This window comes from Plecotus auritus (genome assembly GCF_963455305.1).
Source record: "Plecotus auritus genome assembly, chromosome: 1".
Classification (NCBI taxonomy): domain Eukaryota; kingdom Metazoa; phylum Chordata; class Mammalia; order Chiroptera; family Vespertilionidae; genus Plecotus; species Plecotus auritus.
Window position 1 is genome coordinate 9,762,107 of NC_137770.1, and position 20,564 is coordinate 9,782,670.

General features: G+C 59.5%; 1 protein-coding gene across 23 annotated transcripts in view; it reads right to left on the reverse strand.

The window, feature by feature from the left end:
• BEGAIN (brain enriched guanylate kinase associated) overlaps nt 1–20,564 on the reverse strand; it is a 39,616-nt gene that overhangs the window by 6,346 nt on the left and 12,706 nt on the right. The window contains exons 1-6 of one of the 23 annotated variants that reach the window (XM_080648873.1): nt 16,038–16,145; nt 14,501–14,529; nt 13,239–13,344; nt 4,610–4,699; nt 1,792–1,953; nt 818–884 (exon numbers count right to left, since the gene is read on the reverse strand). In XM_080648873.1, coding sequence (XP_080504999.1) covers nt 818–884; nt 1,792–1,953; nt 4,610–4,699; nt 13,239–13,344; nt 14,501–14,529; nt 16,038–16,138 — 555 coding nt within the window. In that variant the 5' untranslated portion in view covers nt 16,139–16,145. Of the gene's footprint in view, nt 1–817; nt 885–1,785; nt 1,954–4,609; nt 4,700–13,238; nt 13,345–14,500; nt 14,530–14,695; nt 14,876–15,340; nt 15,486–15,532; nt 15,581–16,037; nt 16,146–20,564 lie in introns of those variants that run through there. The other 22 variants (XM_080648862.1, XM_080648881.1, XM_080648877.1 and 19 more) reach the window with 22 other exon arrangements.

Genomic DNA, 20,564 nt, shown 5'->3' on the forward strand with positions numbered 1-20,564 from the left:
CAGGGTGCCAGGCAGAGCCAGCCCCCACGGCCACGGCTCTGACAGTACTTGGAAGGCAGGCAGGCACTGGACACCCATTTCTGATTTTCAAAAACCGAAGGACCTTGTAACCAAACTAGACAGAGAGGAAAGTCCTCCCATTGGGGTGGGGGTGGGCGTGGGGGGACCAGAACCCACCAGCCCCTCCTGGATGGCGAGTTTAGAAGACTTCTCTTCCAAGTCAGGGAGCACAGCCTCTCTACTCCCCAACCCAGGTCGTGCCAGCCCGATCAACAGAGGGAAGGCGGCCCTGCCAAGGTTACTGCAGACGTGTGTGTGTGTGTGTGTGTGTGTGTGTGTGTCCAGGAGGGCCGTGCCCCCCCCCCCCCGGGGCCACAGTCAGAGGGACGGGTCCCCATGAGAGGTACAGCTGGGGATTGCACCTGGCTCTGGCTCACTCAGGGCCTGAACGCTGGCCTCTGTCCTCCCAGGCCTGCATCCCCGGGCCGATGCTGAGCTGGGGTCACTGTCCCCAGTCATGTCCTCTCTCCCACACCCTGCCTACACCCCTCCAGGTCAGGCGCTCACCCCTGCTACTGGAGCTCAAGGGGTCTGAGCCCTGCACCTCACTCTCCTGAGAGCACTCTCCATTCAGTGCACAAAGGGTGTGGGACAGGCCCAGCCCCAACGAGGAGTTTGAGTGTTTCAGGAAATAAGGCCCGTGACTCAGCTTCTGCCTGGGCAAGGGGATGACAGCTAGGCTGGCAGTACCCCGCCAGAGCTGGGGGCCCAGGGGAGGGGGTGCTGGGGGCAGTGGGCATCGGGGGGTGGCCCTCACCATGCGGTACAGCTTCTGCTCCAGCTCCCGGTTGATGCGTTGCAGCGACATGTAGTTGGTCTGAATCCTGGAACAGGAGGCAATAGAGCCACTTCGGCGCCTGGTCTGGCCCTCCCATCCCCCCACGGGCCTCACGACCTGCTGAGCAGGGCCAGGCTGAACCAAGGCCCCTGAGCCCACCTACTGGCCCGCCCCTGGTCTAACTGCTCCTCCACTTGCAGCAGAAAACATCTGATTAGAGCTAACTTGCTGGAGGCCTTTCTTGGGCTGGGGGCCAGGACCCCTGGAGAGAGAGGGAAGGCCTGCCATTCAGAGGCTCTGCAGGTCCTCACTCAGAGCCAGCTGATGCACATTTCACACCCAGTGCTCGCAAGCCTGGAGAGGGGGTTCTGGTCTATGGTAGGTCAGCTGGGAAGAGACTTAAGACCGTGTGGTGGGCCGTGGGGTGAGTGCTGGCCACACACGGTGATATGACACGGTCCCCTGGAGGAAGGATGACGGCGGAGGCCAGTGCTGGGTAGGGATCAGGTGCTCTGTGCTTCCAGTCTCTCTCTCTCTCTCTCTCTCTCTCTCTCTCTCTCTCTCTCTCTCTCCCTCTCTCTCAAAATCAATTTTTAAAAAATCTTAAAATACAAAACCAAAAGAAACGGCCAACAGCGAAGTTTGCATTCTCTTTGCGTTCAACGTCCCTGTCCTCCCTGTCGTGCTGCTGTCGGTATGAGGAGGAGGAGGGAGCAGGGATGGGGAGCTGGGAAGCAGCCTGTCCCTGGCGGTGGCCAGACCCGGGTTCACATCCTGGTTCAGTAGCTCTCGGGACCGAGTAGACTTTGGAAAGAAGAGCTTACCCTCACTGGACCCTGGACTCCCCCGTCTTCCAAGGCTCCGGGAGGCAGAGCTCCGGCGCGCCGCAGACCTGTAAGCCCGCCCGGACCCGCCCCAAACCCACCCTGCCCCGCCCCGTCCCGTACCCTGACCTGCGCAGCTTCAAAGTGACCTTCTCGAGCTCCTCCTGCGCGCGCCGCAGCTCGACCTCCAGGTAGTTGCGTGTGGAGCCGAACTCGCTCTCGAGTTTCTGAAGCCTGTGCGTGGTGTAGGACAGCCGCTTGCGCAGCTCGCTCTTCTGCTCCTGCAACACGCTGCAAAGACACGCGGCGGGCGGGGCGGGCCGCGGCGCTGAGCGGGGGCCTCGGGCCAGCCGGGCGCCCCGTGGGTGCGCACCGCGTGCGCCCGGCTGCACTAACATTCGCGCGTGCACGCGCGCACACCCCCATATCGGCACATCCACACACACACTCTTCCCATCGGGCGGCACTGGAGGCAGAGGGCCCCTGGGGTCAGTGACTCCGGAGCCAGCCCGGCCCTGGCAGTCCCTGAGCCTCTAGCAGCACTCGCCCCGTCGTGGGAAGAAAGTCCGTGAGGAGTCACCTGTTGACAGGGTTTGGGGCGGCTCACAGGACCCTAGATAAGAGAGCGCCCGCCAGCACCCACCTTATGAAGCCGACCTCCGGATGGCACATCTTACAAGGGTCCCCACTTTTGCTTCTCCACGGCGTTGGGTGGGGACACTGAGGCCCAGAGGTGGCAGTGCCATGCCCTAGACCAAGCCTTCCTCCCCCCAATTGGCTGCGTGGCCCCAACAGGCCGTAATGTATGATCTCTAGGCAAGGGAGAGGGTGGATGAGGGTGCCGTGCCCACCAAGGTGGCCAGCTAGCTGCACACAGCACAGGACACTCGGGAAGGGGGACACTCACCTCCCCCCTCCTCCAGAAAGACTTCCAGGGCCCCAGCTCTTGAGGCTCTATTTTCCCACAGACTGGAGTCCCCTCTAGGACCCCAGGAAGCTGATCCCTGGCGCTCAGGAGACAGAGACCTGGCAGAAATAACCCGCCCTCTGACGGATGCTTCAGCCCGAGCCCTCCCTCCTCTAGCCACACCCCCCGGGCGTCACTGATCCGCCTACGCGCCCTGCCACTTCCCAGACCTGCAATCCCAGCTCACTGTGCCCCTCACTCCACCCGGCCCCATCCTGGGGGCCAAGTATCCCCGGGTGCCCACAGCAGCCCTATCCCTGCCTCTCCTCCCCAGCCACCTCTCCTCCCCAGCCACCTCTCCTCCCCAGCCTTGGCTACCTACCCACAAGCACAGCTGGGTCCCTACCCTCATGCACGCTGCCCACTCCTGCCGCGACCCAGCTGCATCACCTACTGCATCACCTCCTGCATCCCCCCCTGCATCCCCTCCTGCATCCCCTCCTGCATCCCCTACCGCATCCCCTACGCACCCAAGGTCACCCTCTGTCCTTCCCGTCCCACTGCCCCGCCGAGCCCAGCAGCGAGTGAGACAAACACGGTTCCCGCCCCACGGAGCCTGCAGCCTCAAGGGAGACACGATGAAGAGGGAACAGGTTCGCCAACGCCAACGAGGCAAGTGTGGGAAGAAAACGACAGAGCTGTGAGGTGGGCTCTGGGCAGAGCTGGGACCGCCCGAGGGGCCCCTGGGTCCGGACCTCCTACTCACGCACGAGGCAACCAGCTTCACGGAGCCTGCCCTTCTGAGCCTCAGTTTACCCTTGGCCTCTGGATGGCTTCCCAGACCTACTGGTCAGCTGTCCCACCAACCCTCAGATGCTGCTCCCCCCCTCCCTGAGCCCCTGACACCCAGACCCCTCCAAGCTGCACCCCGGCCAGTCCTAGACTGGTAGCACTGCCAGCCCTGACCCTCCTCCCCCACCGCAGCCCCACTGCCTGCTTGCCACCCGGGACCCTCCATCAGAGCAAACTCAGGCCTAACCTCACACTCATGTGTCCATCGCTGACCACTCTCTGCCCTGGGAAGGTCATGGCTGGGTCACCCACAGTCCCCAGTCAGACCATGGAAGGTCTGGGGACCCCCTCCTGCCCCTCGCCACTCACAGCCCATCACCAAATCCTGGGGCTAAGCTTCTGAAAGCTGTGGATATGCCCCTCTTGGTCTGGTCCAGAAATGGCCCTCCCCTCCCAGGGCACTAACCTGAGCTGTGTGTGACAGCCTGTCTCACGTCAGTAAAACAGGGGTGCATGCACCCACCCTTGGGGAGCAGGGCTGCCACTGTAATCCCTGCACCACCCTGGGCCATTAGAACCACCGAGAGATGACGCCAGAGGCAGGCCCCGTGTGCAAGTGGGGCCTCCAGGCCTCTGGGCCTGTGGGGGATGGCACAGCCCGGGCCTCAGCAGCTCTGCATCCTCCTGGGAGTTGGCTCTGGGCCCTGGCACCTGGAAACAGACTCCTGAATGCACAGGGAGGGGGTGGAGGTCCAGCCAGTGCCACGCCCCCCATCAGGGCACCCTTCCCGGTGGGGGCCGGGGAAGCCCTGCTCAGAGTGCGGCCTGGTGAGGGCACCTCGCTTCACTGAGTCCTGGGGAGTTACAGCAGGATCTGACCTGACCTGACTGGGTGTGCAGGGCCGGGGCGGGGCGGGGGGTGGCTGGGTGTGTGTGGAGGGGGTGGGGGTGGGTAGGTGCCATGGTAAGTTCGCTGGGCACAAGAAACATCCCCTCCTGCTTCCACCGGGAGCCCCTTCCGGCCGCTCAGAGGAGGTTGGAGACGAAGGAGAGCCCTTGGGAGGGGAGGGGGCCTGAACTCTGGGGCCCGGGGGCCTTACCTCCCAACTGGTTGGCACTGGAAGGAGCAGTGGGGGTGTGCTGGTGTCTGTCCCCTACCCTCTCTGGGCCTCCCCACCTGTCTTGGGGAGTTGTCTGCGGGGATAGGTGCAGCGACTCCAGGGGCCCAGGGAGACAACAGGCTGTTACCTGTCCCAGATCGAGGGCGAGGACCTGGCCCGTCGGCCCTGCAGCGTGCAGGACTGCCCGAGGCACGAGGGCACCCAGGGGCTGCGCAGCCTGTGGGTGAAGAGGACAGAGCTGCTCAGATCGAGGGCGGGCCACACCGGGCCGCCATGGGCACACATCGCGGAGATGGCGAGTCCGCCACCTGGCACGTGGACACCTGTGCAAGGTGGTGGTGGGGGGGGTACAAGAGCCAGGGCTCCCAGCCTGGGCACTGCCACCCTTCCAGTCAGTCTTCAGAGTCCGAGCTCACTGATGGCCCTGAGTCCCACCAGTGGCAGGGTCATCTGTCTGGGACCCTGTCATGATCACAGCCTCAGAGGCGAGTCGTGGGGGCCAGGTTCCCAAGCTCTGGGGTCACCTTTCACTACGGATCCTGTCACCCACTGCTCAGAGACTGAGGAGGCAAGGAGATGGAGGGAAGAGTGGTCCCAGCCCCCACCTCTGCTGGGACAAGGTGACAGGCGAATGTGTATAAACCATGGGGAGGGGGGGTGGATGGAAATGGCGTGGGGGAAGGGAGGGCTGTGTCCTGGAGGCTGTGGGACCTGGCAAATGTTAGGGGTCCAGGGAAGGCCCATTGCACCCTCCCTGGGCCCCCTTCTCATCCCACCCTGCCTGTGGCCTGTGGGGGCTGGGTGGAGGGCAGGGTGCATGGAGGTGAGAAGGGGTGCAGGTTCTCCTCAAACGGAACGTCTGCCCAGGTCCTACTCGCCCCGGGCCCTTCGACCAAGGTTGCCCAGTGGAACCATCCCCCCTCCCCTCCCCATGGCCCTGGGTGACATGGCCCTTCGGCTGCTCCGGATTCAGGAGACTGGAGGTGCCGCATCTGATCAGGTGGCTGCAGCCCTGCTCCCCCCTCCCCACGCCCCCGTCTGCCTCAAAGCCTTCGCACCCGTGGTCCCCGTTGCCTGGACCCCTGCCCCCAGCTACCCCCATGGCTGCCCGTCTGCTCCCTCACTCCACGTTCAAGTGCAGCTTTCTGGGTGAGCCCTTCCCTGAGCCTGGCATGCAGGAGAGCCCAATAAGCAGGTGCTGAATGAATGAAAAGGAGCCCTGGCCGGTGGCTCGGCTGGTGAGAGCGCTGTCCCGCTACCCAAGGTTGCAGGTTCGATCCCCGGTCAGGGCACATGCAAGAAGTAACCAATGAATGCATAAACAAGTGGAACAGCAAATAGATGTTTCTGTCTCTAAAAAAAAAACAACCCCCCAAAACGCAAACAAAACAAAAAAGAAGCACATGAGTGAATGCATTTCACAGATGAGCAAACGGAGGCTCCGGGAAAGCACGGGCCAGCAGGCTGCCGGCCGCTGACTCCGCCCTGCACGCCCCTCGCCGCTGCTGCTTCAGGCTTTTCCTGCCTCCGGCTTCGGGGCTTGAGGGCTTGGTTTTGTTTTCCTGGCCAGACCCTAAGAAGTCGCTTCCTGTTGAGACTGAACTCCCTGACATAGTCTAGACTGGGGGGGCTAGAAGGCGGGATTATGCACACCTGGCCCTGCACCCCTCCCAGGCCATACCTGCCCTCCACTCCCAGTGTCCGTGGGGGGGACTGGCGTATGAAATGACCATGGGGTCCGCCCCACAACCTCAGGAGCTGCCTGCAGGGCTCCCAAAGTGACCTCCCAGCACCTGCCATCCCTGCCCTGGAGCCCAGGTGAGAAGGGGCTGCCGATCAGGCTCATTCCTGCCCACTTAGGAACCCACGCTGGCTTCACTAATTTGACCTCCCCATCAGCCAGCTTACCACCGCAAACAGACACGGCACTCAGTAATTGGATCGGTGGGAGGGCCTGTTTTCAGGAATTCGGGGGATCATAAAGGAAATCAGGATTGCGGGAGGCTCATCGGTGACACTGGACTGCGGGGCGTCGGGTAGGCGGCCCCAACCCTGCGCTCCCTCCATGCCCCCGTCTCCCCCAGGGTGCCTCAGCCCCCCGCCCCACACCCCCCACAGCCACAGGAGACAGTCCTGAGGGTGAAATGAGTCTGGAAGGAGAGGACTGGAGCAATGGTGCTGGGTCTTGGCATCAGCCAGGGGCCTGAGGAAGCTGCCTTTCTGGGCCTCAGTTTCCCCATCTGTAACCTAAGGCCAAAGGGGCACTTGTGACCATGATGCCCTCCTGGCAAGCTTCCCCTGAGCTCATTCCCCTTCGCCTCCAGAGCACCGGTGTCCTCACTGCAGCCTCACCCCAGGCCTGGCGGGGGCTGCACGGTCCAGACGCAGGAGGCGTGGCCTGGGGGGGGAAGGGCCTTATCAAGGGCACCTGACCGGTGAGCACAGGAGCCAGGACTAGGACCCGCCTAGGATGGCCTCCTCTCAGGAGTGGGGAAAAGCTGTACCATTTGCCACCATTCAGTATCATTCAAACGCATTTACTGCAAAAGAAAAAATCAAATGAACAAAAAAGAAACAGAACTAATGAAAAAAGAAAAAAGACCAAAAAAATTTTAAAAGTGAAAAAACAAAACTCACACAAAAAAAGAAGAAAAAGAAAAAAAAGCATTTACTGAGCCCCTGGCCTTTACCCCTCCTGCCAGGGCACAGGACACAGAGGCACCGGCCCTGCCCCAGCAGATACCCCCAGGCTGTTGGCCCCGAGGGCTGAGGAGCCCAGGAGACCTGGCGCCAGGTGCTGCTGCATCACCCAACAAGCATCTTGTGTACCCCCAAACGTGCCCCATTGCCACCCTCCTGTCTCAGGGGGCAGCAACTCCATCAAGACAGACACCTGGTGTTGCCCTGACACCAGTGCTTGATGGCCCCTCAAGGGACATGGCATGAAGCAACACTCAGCTTGTTGTGGATGTAAAGCGAGAATGTCCGGGCGAGGGCTGGGCACAGCGCCTGGCACAGAGCGGAGGCCCAGAGATGCCAGTCAGGTGGCTCTTCTGCCCGTTGTTAATGGGTAACCCGAATGCTGAAAAACTGGCACACAGCACATCCTTGCTCTAAAAGAGCCAGCCACTGCCCGGGCCGGTGTGACTCGGTCCCATGGACTGAGAAGTTGCTGGTTGGATTCCTGGTTGGGCACATGCATGCTCTATCCCCAATAGGGGATGCTCAGCGGGCAGCCAAATGATGTTTCTCTCTCACAAAGATTTCTCTCTCTCTTCATATATATATATATAAAATAAAATACCCAGTCACCATCAGGATCAGCGATGGGGGGTGAGGAGAGCTGAACCCTTGCCCCCATCTTGGAAATTCTCTTAAGGTCCTAACTCAGTCTAGGATAGCCAGCCCCCACCCCACCCCACTGGGTCTTCTTCACAATGGGAATAATGTCACCTGCCCAGTGGTTGTGGGGAAAGGGCCTGGGCAAAATGCAGCCCTTAACCACCCAGTCCCATGTTAATGATTTAATCCTCAAAACACGTTCTAAAGTAGATGAGATTATTACTATCCCCATTTTACAGAGGCAGAAACTGAGGATCAGAGAGGTTCAGAAATTTGCCCAAGGCCACACCGCCTATAAGTGTCAGAACTGGGATTCAAACACAGGTGACTCTGCCTTCTTAATCACAGATTTCATCAGAGAGCCTTTCCACAACTGGGGACTCAGATGGGCTGTGGGGACAGGAGACTCTGAAGAGCAGGGCAGAAGAAGGTAAGAGAGAAGAGTCCATGACTAGGGTCCCTTTGTAAATGCCTTGGCTCCCAAAGGAAAACAAATAAAACAAAAACAAAAACAAACAAACACACACAAAAAATGGAAGTGAGGCAGTCATTCACACCTCAGTGAGAATTAGTCCACAAACCTTCTTCCATGAGGATCATGTTAGAAATGGGGTAGAGAATGCCTTGGCTTGTATGGCTCAGTTGGTTGGGCATCGTCCTGTGCACCAAAAGGTTGCCCATTTGGTTCCCAGTGAGGGCACATGTCCGGTTGCAGGCTCAGTCCTTGGTGGGGGGCATGCAGGAGGCAGGCCATCAATGGATTGCTCTCATATTGATGCTTCTCTCTCCCTCTCCCTTCCTCTCGCAAAAAAAACAAAAACAAAAAACAAAACAAAACAAAAAAACCCACAAACTTAAAAAAAAAAATGGGTGGAGAGCCTTGAAGGACCACATGGGGAGGGGGGGGGCCTGGGCCTGCTGAGGGTACAGTGGAGGAGATGAGAGGTGGAGAGCTGAAGCCAAATCCGTCCACTGGAGGCTCTCACAGCTCTCAGGACGCTTCAGTGGTTGATTAAAAAAAAACACAACCCACTACTCCCTGAGGGCCAAGGGCCAAGGGAGGGGGCGGGGGCACACGTGCTCCCCACATTCCCCTTTTTGTGGGGCAGAGTGGGTAGTATCCCTCTTGGGCATCGTGAGGAGTGGGGAAAAGCCGTATCCCACCTCCTTCTTCCTCCCCATTTGCCACAGCGCAGTCTCATTCAAAAGCATTTACTACAAAAGAATCAAATGAACAAAAAAACAAAACAAAAAACACACACCGAAAACAAAAACAAAACACAGAAACAGAACTAATGAAAAGAAAAAAGACAAAATTTTTATTTTATTTTTTATTTTATTTTTTTAAATTATGTTTTTTATTGATTTCAGAGAGGAAGGGAGAGAGGAGAAAGATAGAAACACCAATGATGAGAGAAAATTGTTGATCGGCTGTTTCCTACACGCCCCCTACCGGGGATCGAGCCCGCAACCCGGGCATGTGCCCTGGACTGGAATCAAACCTAAGAACCTTCAGTCCACAGGCCGACGCTCTAAGCACTGAGTCAAACCAGCCAGGGCAAAAAAATTTTTTTAATAAAAAAAAACAAAACTCATGAAAAGAAAAAAAAAGCATTTCCTGAGCACCTACTATCTGCCAATTCTAAGCATTGGAGATTACCGTGGTCTGGTGTTCTGAGGGAGACAGATAATAAAGAAGATAAATAAACGGGGTGCAGCCAGAAAGGGGGCCGCCCCCTCCCCATTTGTAGGTGACCTGCTTCTGGGTCGGGGTTTTGTTCATAGCAGAGCAGCCCCCTCACTGCGATCTACTGAAAGCCAGTCCTCAACACAGGGTTGGTAAAAAGAAAAGAAGAAAAAAAGAGGGAAAAAGAAAAAACACACACAAAAAAAAAAAAAAAAGAAAAGAAGAAGTAAATAATTCATGCGTCCACTGGGGACCAGTGTGTCAGGGAAAATCAAAGCAGCGAAGGAGGAGGTGGGGGAGGGGGTTATAGCTGTAAACAGCGTGAGTGGCCGGAAAGCCCCCTCCGTGACACGGAGACAGATGTGAAAAGATGTGAGTATGTGGGGAATATTCCAGGCAGAAGGGAACAGCACCAGCAAAAGCCCTGGGGCAGGAGCCTGTCTGCTGTGTTTGAGGAACAGCAAGGAGGCCTGGTGGCTAGAGGGACAGTCCTGGGATCTGAGGTCAGTGTGATTTTACATTTGTAAGATGACCGGAACCGACGGTCTCTATCTCTAGGACCTCAGCCAGGCGTCTCCCTGTAGTACCTCCAGCATGGAGAAGAGCATCTGGCCTGGGCAGGACCACAACAAATATCAGTCATATGAATCAAAGAGTATGGGCAGAAACTTAGCACTCATGTGCAAAAAAAAAAAAAAAAAAAAAAAGAGAGAGAGAGAAAAAATAAAAAGAAAAAAAAAAGGAACCCGGTCTCAAACTATGCACAAAAAAATCAGTGTCAACACAGAGGTTGCAGGTTTGATCCCCGGTCTGGATGCATACGGGAGGCAGTGAGCGATGTTTTGTTTCTCTCTCTACCCTGTCCTCTCTCTCTCTCAAATCAATGAACATATCCTTGGGTGAGGAGGGAAAAAAATAGAAGCCTAAAACATTCAACAGAAGTAAAAATAACTTCTGTTCATCAGAGGACCATTTAAAGAGTGAGAAGCAAGCAAACAGCAGGAGGTGCATTTGCCAACCGTGTAATTGACAAGGACTGGCGGAGCAACTCCTACAGATCAATAGGACAACGGGGTGGGAAAACTGCAGACCCCACCAAAGAGGAAGCCCACACGGCAGCAACCCGGGCAAGTGCATCTCACGCCGCCGCCAACACGCAGTACCAAGTGTTGGGTGGCTGTGGAGACGCAGGAACTCCAGGCACTGCTGAGAGGGGGACAGGCAGAAGCACCCAGGAGAGTGTGGCCTTATCTTCTAAAGATGCCCTGTGCCCCCACAGTTCTGCTCTGGGGTACACCCCAGATCTGTGTTCCCCAGATCACCTAGACTAGACGGGAGCTTCATTCTCAATGGTGCAGGCTGGAAGTTGCCCAGACATCCATCAATGAATAAATACAATGAAATAACTCCACTCACACATGCCGTTCCCCAAGACAGCCATCAATAGACAGCTCCCCGCATCACCAAGGACTCTTGCAAACAAGACATTTTGGTGGAAAAGTGCCTGAATACCGCGGTTGAAAGACTCCACATACGTGAGGTGCCAGTCCAGGCTAGGGAGACTATGTCGGGCAGGTTGACTCCCCTAGGTGGCCGAACCGGGAAGAAAACAGGACCCCGTTTCACGGACGTCAGGGCGCCTGAGACCTCAGGGGAGCTGGAGGGGGTGTGATTAGGGCAGGGTCTGGGAGGCTGGCAGCGTTCAACTTAACCGGGTGGTGATCACCCTAAACTTCACGGGTCTTGATGACTTTTTCTGGATGCTTATCACAGTTCACAACTTTGGGAAAATTCTATTTTGGGGGCAGGGGAGGATTCATGCCGGGAATAGTTCTGGGTCTCCCGAACACATTCTGAGTCCCAGGCGCCATGCGAGGCGACTGACCCGCTTTCCTCCATGACAGAGGAGGGGACTGAAGCTTACACAGAGGAAGGAGCGTGCCCAAAGGCCATGGAGCAGAGAAAGTGGCCACGGCGGGGGCGAGGGCAGAGGGACCCGGTGCAGAGGAAGGCAGAGGAGGGGATTAACTTGGGGATTAGAGGCGCAGCTGGCGGCTGGGACTTGCTAATATCTGCAAATACAGGAGTGGCGCTGGAGGAGTTTTTCCAGCAGTCGGAGGTAGGGTAGCTGAGGGAGGGAGGGGCAGGGAGCGCGCAATAGGCTAGAGCCGCGGGCGGTCGCCAACTGGTGGAGCGGCTCGCGGTCCGTGAGGTCCGAAAGGTTGGCGACCGCTGGGCTAGAGCACAGGTGGCCAGACCTGGAGGAGCCCTACTGTGTGCTAGCCCTTGCAAGGTCCTGGGACTGGAGAAATTGAAGAGTCAGACCCAGCCTGTGATTGCAATGGGGTGGGCAGAGGACGCTCCAGGTGGCAAGGAGAGCCCCAGGGCCCGCCACTCCCCACCCTCACCTGTCTCCCTGAACACATCCTGCTTCCTCAGGGCCCCAGGTCTTTGCACCTCCTGGAAGGCCCCTCCTGTCTGTCCTTGCAAACTCCTATTCTTTCTTCAATTCTGGGCTCAAGTGTCCTTGCTGCCAGGAAGCCCACCTTGATTCACAGGCCAGTGTCCCCAGCCTGGGATCCCTAGGAGGATTTGTTGATGAGACTGTGTCCCTGCTCTGGAAGGATGACCTGGGTCTTGCTGTGTCTCAAGGGGGAACTTGGTTCACAGAGAGGGAATGAGCCCAGCTGGGCGTGAGGGGCAAGAGGATCCAGCTGAAGGGATCCTGGAGGGTCCTGTGCCTGGGTCTGCCTCCCGCCCCTAGACTGTGGTTTCTGTAGATCGCTGGCCAGAACTGGGATCTGAATTGAGAGGGCAGGCACTTTGCCCCACCCACCCACCCCTCTCTTCCCCTACCCCAGCCCTGCTCCTGAGAGGGTCCAGTAAATGCTATTTGAATGAGCAAAAGGCAGAGCTGCGTGAAAGGTGGCAGCTTATTTGGGGCTCAGAAGGGGGACTCCAGGATGGGGTGGGGAGCGGCAGTCAGGGGATCTGGGCTGAGGGGCTGGGCAGGAGAGCCCAGCTGTATACCTGCCCACAGAGGGAGGTGCCGAGGGTCCCAAAATGGCATAGTCCTTTTGCTCATTCAAATAGCATTTACTGGACCCCCTCAGGAGCAGGGCTGGGGTAGGAGAAGAGAGGGGTGGGTGGGTGGGGCAAAGTGCCTGCCCTCTCAATTCAGATCCCAGTTCTGGCCAGCGATCTACAGAAACCACAGTCTAGGGGCGGGAGGCAGACCCAGGCACAGGACCCTCCAGGATCCCTTCAGCTGGACCACCAATGCGTCTCCTGCCTGGGGAGCCCACAGTGAACCTCTGTTGGGGCCCCCTGCCAGGTCCCAGGGAGGGGATGTTTGCACAGTAGCTCATGTCATCCTCCCATCAGTCCTGCATGGCATGATGGGGGTGATTAGGACAACTGCTTTACAGATGGGGAAACTGAGGCTGAGCTATGTCTCTGTCCCTATTACCCAGAAAGCAAGGATGGGTGCTCAAGAGCCTTGGATGGGCATGGAGAGGGAGGGAAAGAGAAAGAGAACCATAGAGCCCCCCCCCCCGCCCCGCCAGGCTACAGCAGCCATGCTAGGCACCACCCTACCCGCCCCCCCTGCCTCCAGTGTCCAATGAATGCTATCTTTTGCTCAAGTCCCAGCTGTCCCCTTCCCCATATGGACCCCAACCCTGGTGGGAGGGGGGGGATTGGTGAGATGACAGCCAATGTGGGGTACCTGGAAGGTCCCTGGCTTGAGCTCGTCTGTGTAGCCAGAGCCAGGGCTGTTGTTGTCGGGGCTTCACCAGCCCGGCTGGACCTTGGCCATGACAGGATGGACCTGGCTGACAGACATCAATCAGCACTTTCGACCTAACAGACTGGACCCCTCCTCCCCGCCCAGGACAAATGGGTCCCGGCTCTGTGGGACCCACAAGGGAAGGTGGGGCGGGGAAGGGGGGGGGGGCCGGGGGGGTGCTGCACTCCAGCTCAGTGGCCAGGAGGTGGCCCTGCTTTCTGTCCAGTCGGGGTCCTCTGTGTGCGACCACCTGTCCCAGTCACCCACAGTCACCTGGGAGCCCTGGTCCCTTTACCCACAGACCCAGAAACCTGCCCTGGCACAAGCCTGGGCTCTGCTGGGTCCCTGCCCCTTGGGAATTGGGGGCACCGGGTACCTAAAGTCTTCTCCAGGGATGCCAATCTGGCCTTGGGGAGGGGGTACAGACCCTACCGGCCGGGTTGATGGTGCTGAAACCCGGTGGCCGGAGCTGGGTCAGCTGCCCACACAACGCCTTGGCTCAGACTCCGGAAGGAAAACACAGGAGGGCTGTTCCCAAAGTGGGGGTCAGGGTGGCCCAGGGAAGTCTCGGAGGAAGTCATGAATATGCAAACCGGCTGGTCCCCGGCGGCCGCGGAAGCCGGAAGGGAGCCGGGGAGCGCGCGCGGGCTCAAAGTTAGCGCCCGAGGCGGCGGCGGCGGCGGCGGGGGACGCTAACCAGACGACGCCGGCCGTCGCGGGATCCCCCCAAAATGGCTCCAAGACCGGACTGCCGTGGTCAGCGGCGAGGGCTCCGTCCTCCGTCCCCGACCCCGTCCCCACGAGGCATAAACTTAAAAGCTTAGAACCAGGCAACTGTCAGTGTGGCGTGGGGGGACTGCCGGCGCCCGAGACCCGCGTGTAACGGCGGGAGCGGAAACCCGGAGGGTCCCGGGGGACGATGGAGGATGCGGGTCGGGCGCGCGGGACCGCGGAGGCCGCCGGGCCCCGGTTGCGCACCCCCTCTCCCAGCCGCAGTGGCCCCGGTCCCGCTGAGGAGTCCCCCGCGGGGGCGCCCCGTTTTCTCGCCGCGCACACACGCACCACGCACCGCACCCCGGCCGGCCGAAGCAGCCGCGCTGCGGGCGCCCCGGAGAAGCGCTCCGGCGCCGCCCGGTCCCCCGCCTCCAGCCCCCACCCCCCGGCCCGGTCCGCGAGCCGCGGAGCGGAAGGCGCTCACTCACCTGAGTTTGTCCATGTCTGCGGCAGAGGCCTGCGAGAAACCAAAGAGAGGGTCAGCGGGCGGGAGGCGTGCGCTCGGAGCCCGCCGGGTGCAGCCGGGCACCGCGGGCACCGGCGGGCGCGGCGGGCGCGGCGGCGGGGCACCCGCGCGCGGCTCGCTCGGTGGGAAGCCCGGCCCGTGCGACCCCAGTCCTTACCAACTGCGGTCCCGGGGACTCCGTGGGTGCGCGGGGCAGCTGCCGAGTAACAGGTGATCCCCGCTGAGCCACCGCGCTACCCGGCACGTAGGTCCGCCCCCCGGGTGGACGAAGGCACTGGCCCGGGGACTCGGGGTGGCACCATCCGAGGACCTGGCATGGTGCGACCCGGAGTGCTCCCGAGCTTGCCAGAAAGAGGGGGAATCCAAGTCGGACCCGTTAAAATAAAGTGGCCGCGGCCCCCGCGGCTCGCATCCCCCCACCCCCCGCCCCGCCCGTTAACCCTTCCAGCCCCGCGCTCCTCCCATAGGAAGCGGAGCCGGAATCTCAGGATCCCGAGTAGCAGAACGTTCCGATCTGGAAACTGGGAGCCATCCCGGATTGCAGTACCCGACACTCGCAGAATCCGAGGGGGATGGCACTCGGGACCCAGACCCCTCAACCGGGGACCCCGCTGCCCTCAGATTCTGAGGTTCCAGGCCTGGCCCGCCCCTCCCGGCTCCGGGGATTAACCATTGCGCGGCCGACTCACCCGTGGGGCTCCCTGCAGGACTTGCGCAGACCCGCGAGTGAGCGGCTTGGAGACCCTCCCCACCCACCCCTGCGCCGCCGGGCAGCCCCTCCGCACGGGGCGGTGGTACCCACCGGTGGCCGTTAACCCTGCGGGCGCCGGCGAGCGGCCCGGGCAGGATCGCACTTCCTGCGCAAAGCGGGGGGCATGGGGCTGTCTCTCCATCACTCGGGAGAGGCCGCTCCCGGGGGCTTTACCCCGTCTTTCCGTGCCATGACCGGCATTAAAGGGGGACGGGGACTGAACCCAGGGACCACGCGACACACCTGGGAAGACTGATTACTGCCCATCCCAGCCCCTTGCGCCGCGTCCGCCGGGAGCGCGCTTCGCTCCGGTCCGGGCCCCACGCCGCCTCCCCCACCGCCCCGCCGAGTGAGGGCGCAGCCCGGCTGTCAGCGCCGAGCTGGGAAGCTGGGCCCCGGGGCCTCGGCCAGGATCGGCCACCAAATCCCCGGGTGCCCAGGCAGGCCTTCCCGGGACTCCCCGGCCTCAGTTTCCTCACCCGCAAGCTGTAGGTGAGAGTAAGGGAAAGTGGACAAAGCTCTCTGCTGCCCGTGAGCACCGCGGGCTGCCAAGGGGCTGGGGTGGGGGGAGCCATTTCAGAAAAACAGGACCCACGAGGGGCCCCTGACTGGCAGCCAGACGCAATGTCCCACACTCTGAAAGTTGTCTGAGATGGAGAGCCTGGACCCTCTCCGTGTGCGCTCCCCCAACACAGTGTTGGCTGCTCAGCCCACCCTTCCCCAACCTCCCTAGACCCCCCAGGCCCACCTTTCCCACGTCCACATCACCGTGCTCAGCTCACTAGATCCCAGCATACAGCAGGCGCGCAATAAACACGGAAAATGCATGTCTGGATCCCACAACACCATGGCGTATCTTTTCCTGCCGCTTCCCTTCAGGTTGAGTTCCCGGAAGAAGTCCTGTCCCTTCTCCAGGGCCCCCCCCACAGCGCCCAGCGGGCCTGGCCTCCCCCTGGCCAGCACGCAGGGTGGGAGGAGCCGACGGTTCCGGAGTCAGCCCCAAGCAGGTTCAGGCCCAAACCAAGTTCAAGGGCTCCTTCATCCACCCCAGGGATGGATCCTCACTCATTCATTAGCCCTGGACTAAGTTCTTGGGGTTGGGAGCAGGCAGCAAAGGAGGTGAGCCCTGTCTTCAGAGACTAACGGTTGAGAAACCAAACCCCTACTCCGGGAGTTTCTTTCCCGGAAGTCCACAGTCAGCAGAATGGCAATAATAATAATAATAATAATAAGCCCCCCCCCTCACCCCTGGCAGTTCATAGCATTGTCCTTTGCTGCACAGGGCAGTGGCCAGTCCCTTCTGCAGAAGAGGAAAGCAAACAGGGAGATGAGTCCAGCTGGGCCTGGGGCCCGTCCTCAGAGGCCTTTCCCACCCAGAGGCTGGGGCCATCCTTCATGTCTCCAGTTGCCTCAATCATTCACAGTGAATGACCTGCCAGGGAGTTTGTCTAAAATTAATAAGAATGTATTAAAATTTAATTTAAAAAATCTAGCATCAATTATTTATAGTATTTCAGCTCTTCTAAAGGGCCTGTCTGGGAATTTCCCCCCAGGAAGGGCCTCTAGGAGAGGCTGTGAGTTGCCCTGGTGGCAAGGGGCTGGGGCGGGCGGGGTAGGAGATAAGAAAGGGATGGAGGTCCCGCCTTGGTACCGTGGCAGCCCCTCCCTTCACTCTGCTATTTCAGAAGCTTGACTCTGATGCTGACTTCTCAAATTCTGCTCAAACCCGGGGCCTGTGGGTAATCACTGCCCTCACTCTTAAAAGCCACCTCCTCCAGGCAGCCCTCCAGGAGACGCAGTGGAGTTGTTGGGTTAAAGCCCCCACATGTGCACTCCCTGGGGCAGGGCCTGTCTTTCCCCATGTGTCCAGGGCTGGCTCAGCACCTCACCCAGGGGGTTGGGGAGCGTACATAAAGCTCTGGATGTGTGAGTGCTGATGAGCAGTGTGGTTGGGTGTATGTGTCAGCGAGGGGGGTGGGCAGGCTTCTGGGGAGGTGATGTGCCTTTGTCAATGGTCTTGGTGTTGGGGCGAAAGCCCCACATTCAAGTCTTAACTCTGCAGTTCATAACCAAAAGACCTGGGGATGTTCCCAAGATGCCCTTTGTATGGACGAGGAAACCAAGGCCAGCCATGGAATGCCTGGCTCAAGGTCCCCTGAGGCTAGCTGAGGGCTGCCTGTGGGCTGAGCAGAGAAGACTGTGGCTTTGCCTGGGTCTCAAGTCACTACAGGAGGAGGGCAGGAGAGGGTGGGGACCATGAGGACAAGGGGCCTGTGGGATGTCCAGGGTCTTCAGGGTGAGATAATGGGGCAGGAAATACCTTGGGCCCCCGTACCCCCTCCAGGACCCCAAGAAAATGGGATCCAATGCTCTCCTGGCTCAGGTGGAGCACAGGTGGGCACACTGGGTGCGCTCAGGGGGACAGTCCATCCTGCTTTGGGTGCTGTCCCTCCAGTCCACCCCATAGTCAAAGCCCGATGCCTATTCCTGCAACATACCTGTGACCTCATCACCGTCTGCCCTAAACCCACCCCTTGCCCCTTCTGGGTGACCCAGCCCCTCTGGGTGGTCCGAACCAGCGGTCACCTTGGTTTCCCAACATCATGCAAGTCCTGCTATCTCCTCCCTCATTATCTTTGCCCATGCTGGCCCCCTCCTCCCAAGGCCTGCCCCGCGCACACCCTGAGATCTACTCTCAGCATCCACAGTCACATCACTTCTCTCCTGCAGCCTGCTTCCTTCCTATTCCTGCATGACTCGGGGCTTCAGGAGGGCCACCGGGGTCAGAAACAGGCCCATCCATGCTCAGTCCACCTGTGCTGCTCCCCGCGCAGCCTTTGAGGCAGTTACAGAACTCAATCCCATTTAATTCTCGCTGAGGCTTTTCGAGGTGGGTCCTATGATCCCCATTTTACAGATGCAAAAACAGAGCCTCCTTGAGGCAAACCTCTGCAGCTTCCATGCAGTAGTGTGATTCGGGGCCAGGGCTCTTGTCCCTCCTCCCAAGGGTACCTGGGCACTGTGACTGATGCACACAGTAGGCACTGTGACTGATGCACACAGTAGGCACTCCCCAGAGGCAACCCAGTCAGGCCTCAGGGAGGGGTTGGTGAATCCGGACTCAGCCCCTCACTTGGCACACACTGGCACCTCGCTGGTCCCAAGCTCACCCAGCTCCATCCTGCCCCAGGGCCTTTGCATGGTTGGGCCTTCCTTCTCTGACCACTCATCTGAAGTAGCCCACCGCCACCAAATGACTTCTCACCACATCCTGTCTCTGGTCATTTGCCTGTCCCCACCCTGATCCCACCCCAGCACTATAGAGGACCCCCAACAGCAGGGTCCCGCTGTTTAGGCCACTCTGTCTATCCCCAGGACCTGGCCTCCAATGGCAGGCAGGGGGTGATGGCTGCGTGAACGCAGTTGCTCTTAATCCCCAGCCAGAGGCATCTGGCTCTGGAGCAGTCCTACTTTCACAGCCCTGTCACACACACCGTTCCCAACTCAGCCCCTGCTCCCCTCTGACCGGTGCTCCCCAAACTCACGAGGCACCCCACCTTGTGGTACCAAGAGCCCTGCCCGGGGAACCCCTCTGTGGATGTGGGGTCTACTGAACCATCTCCTTATGCAGCTGTGTGACCTCAGGTAAGGCTCTTAGCCTCTCTGAGCTCAATCCCTCACCTAGGAGGATGGCACCTTTTCAAAGGGCATTGTGAGTGACAAGGTGGGCATGTCTGTAAGGGGTTATCTCAGGAACAGGGCTTTAAAGGACTGCGGTTGCTCCGAGAGCCAGCCTTCTCATTTAATCACCTGGGATGGACACCTCCTAAGATGCTCACACAACTCGCCTTCCCCATTCATTCAGCAAACATTTACCGTGCGCCCGCTTCCAGGGGATTTAGCAGGGAACAAGCTAGAGGAAGTTCTCTGCTTTCATGGTGCCGACATTCTGCAGGGGGAGACAGATTACATGAGACACCAGTGTAGCGTCCCTCTGCCCCAGGTGTCTGCTGGGAGAATCTGCTGAGAGGGAGGGGAGGGTGGGGGCCGCTTGCCGCTACCAACAGGTTAGTCAGGATGAAATGTGAGCAAAGCCTGGGAGCTGGGGGGAGGGGCAGGCCGTGGGGGTGGGGTGCCTCAGGCATTCGGGGAGTACCCGGTCACCATTGGGGAGCAGGGGCTGAGTTGGGGGGCCTCAAGGGACCTTGGCTTCTATCTTGAGTGGATCGGAAGTCCGGCAAGGCCGAACAGAGGCATGTGCATCACGCTGCTGAGTGGAGGACACACCGAGGGGCCAGCGCGGGGCCTTCCCGCTGGAGGTGCCTGCACAGATCCAAGCGCGTGGGAACCGGGGTGGGGGTGGGAGACACCCTGACAGACTAAGGTGGGTGCAGAAGAGTCATCCCCATGATAATGAATGCTTGGACCCGGCAGCTGGGAGGGGGTGCGAGAAGAGGGGGCTCAGGTCCACAGGTGTCTATTACATGTCCGGCAGGGACATCGACAAGGGTGGGTGCATGGGTTTGCATTCAGAGGAGGGTCCAGAGATGAATCTGGGAGTGGTCAGCAGAGAGACAGCACGTAACGCCACCACGGTGGATGAGCCCGCCACGGGAGTGAGCGCAGATGCGGAGGACCAGGGGCTCTGGAGGTCAAGGTTCAGGGAGGGGGCAGAGCAGACACAGAGACCGGGGAGCCGGCAGGGAGGCAGGAGGAGAGCAGGCACTTCCGGGGGAGGGAGGGACCCTCGGTGTCACAGACTGTCATGGGTGAGAGGCAGGCCTCGGGTCCCAGAGCATCAGCCACAGGGCTAGCGTGGGCTGGACACACAGTGGGACCCACCACCACCTTAGCTGCAAGACCATGGTTAGCTACGGGGCTCTCTGCAGGTGACCAGCGGGAGGGGGCGGGCACTCGCCCAATGTCACCCTGACAGTTGGGGACCTGAACCCAGGCCCTGGTCTGAGGGGTGCCCCTGTGCCACTCCCTGCCCGTGGCTCTCCGTGGCCTCTGCAGGTTCCAGCTGTGTGTGGCTGCAGGCAGGCTAGTTCGGCGGCTGCAAACTGGCCTCCGGAGCTGAATCTGGCCCGCTAGCATGTTGTATTTGGCCTGAAAGAGGGTTTTAACTTTTTTTGAAAAACATTGGAGCCAACATTCAAAAATTGGGAGAGTTTACACTTTAAAATCCATATTTTTGGCTTCTACTGAAATTTTGGAAGATTTGGCAACTTCTGCCCACATTCCCATGTGGAAGCAGTTGGGGAGCGAGGAGCAG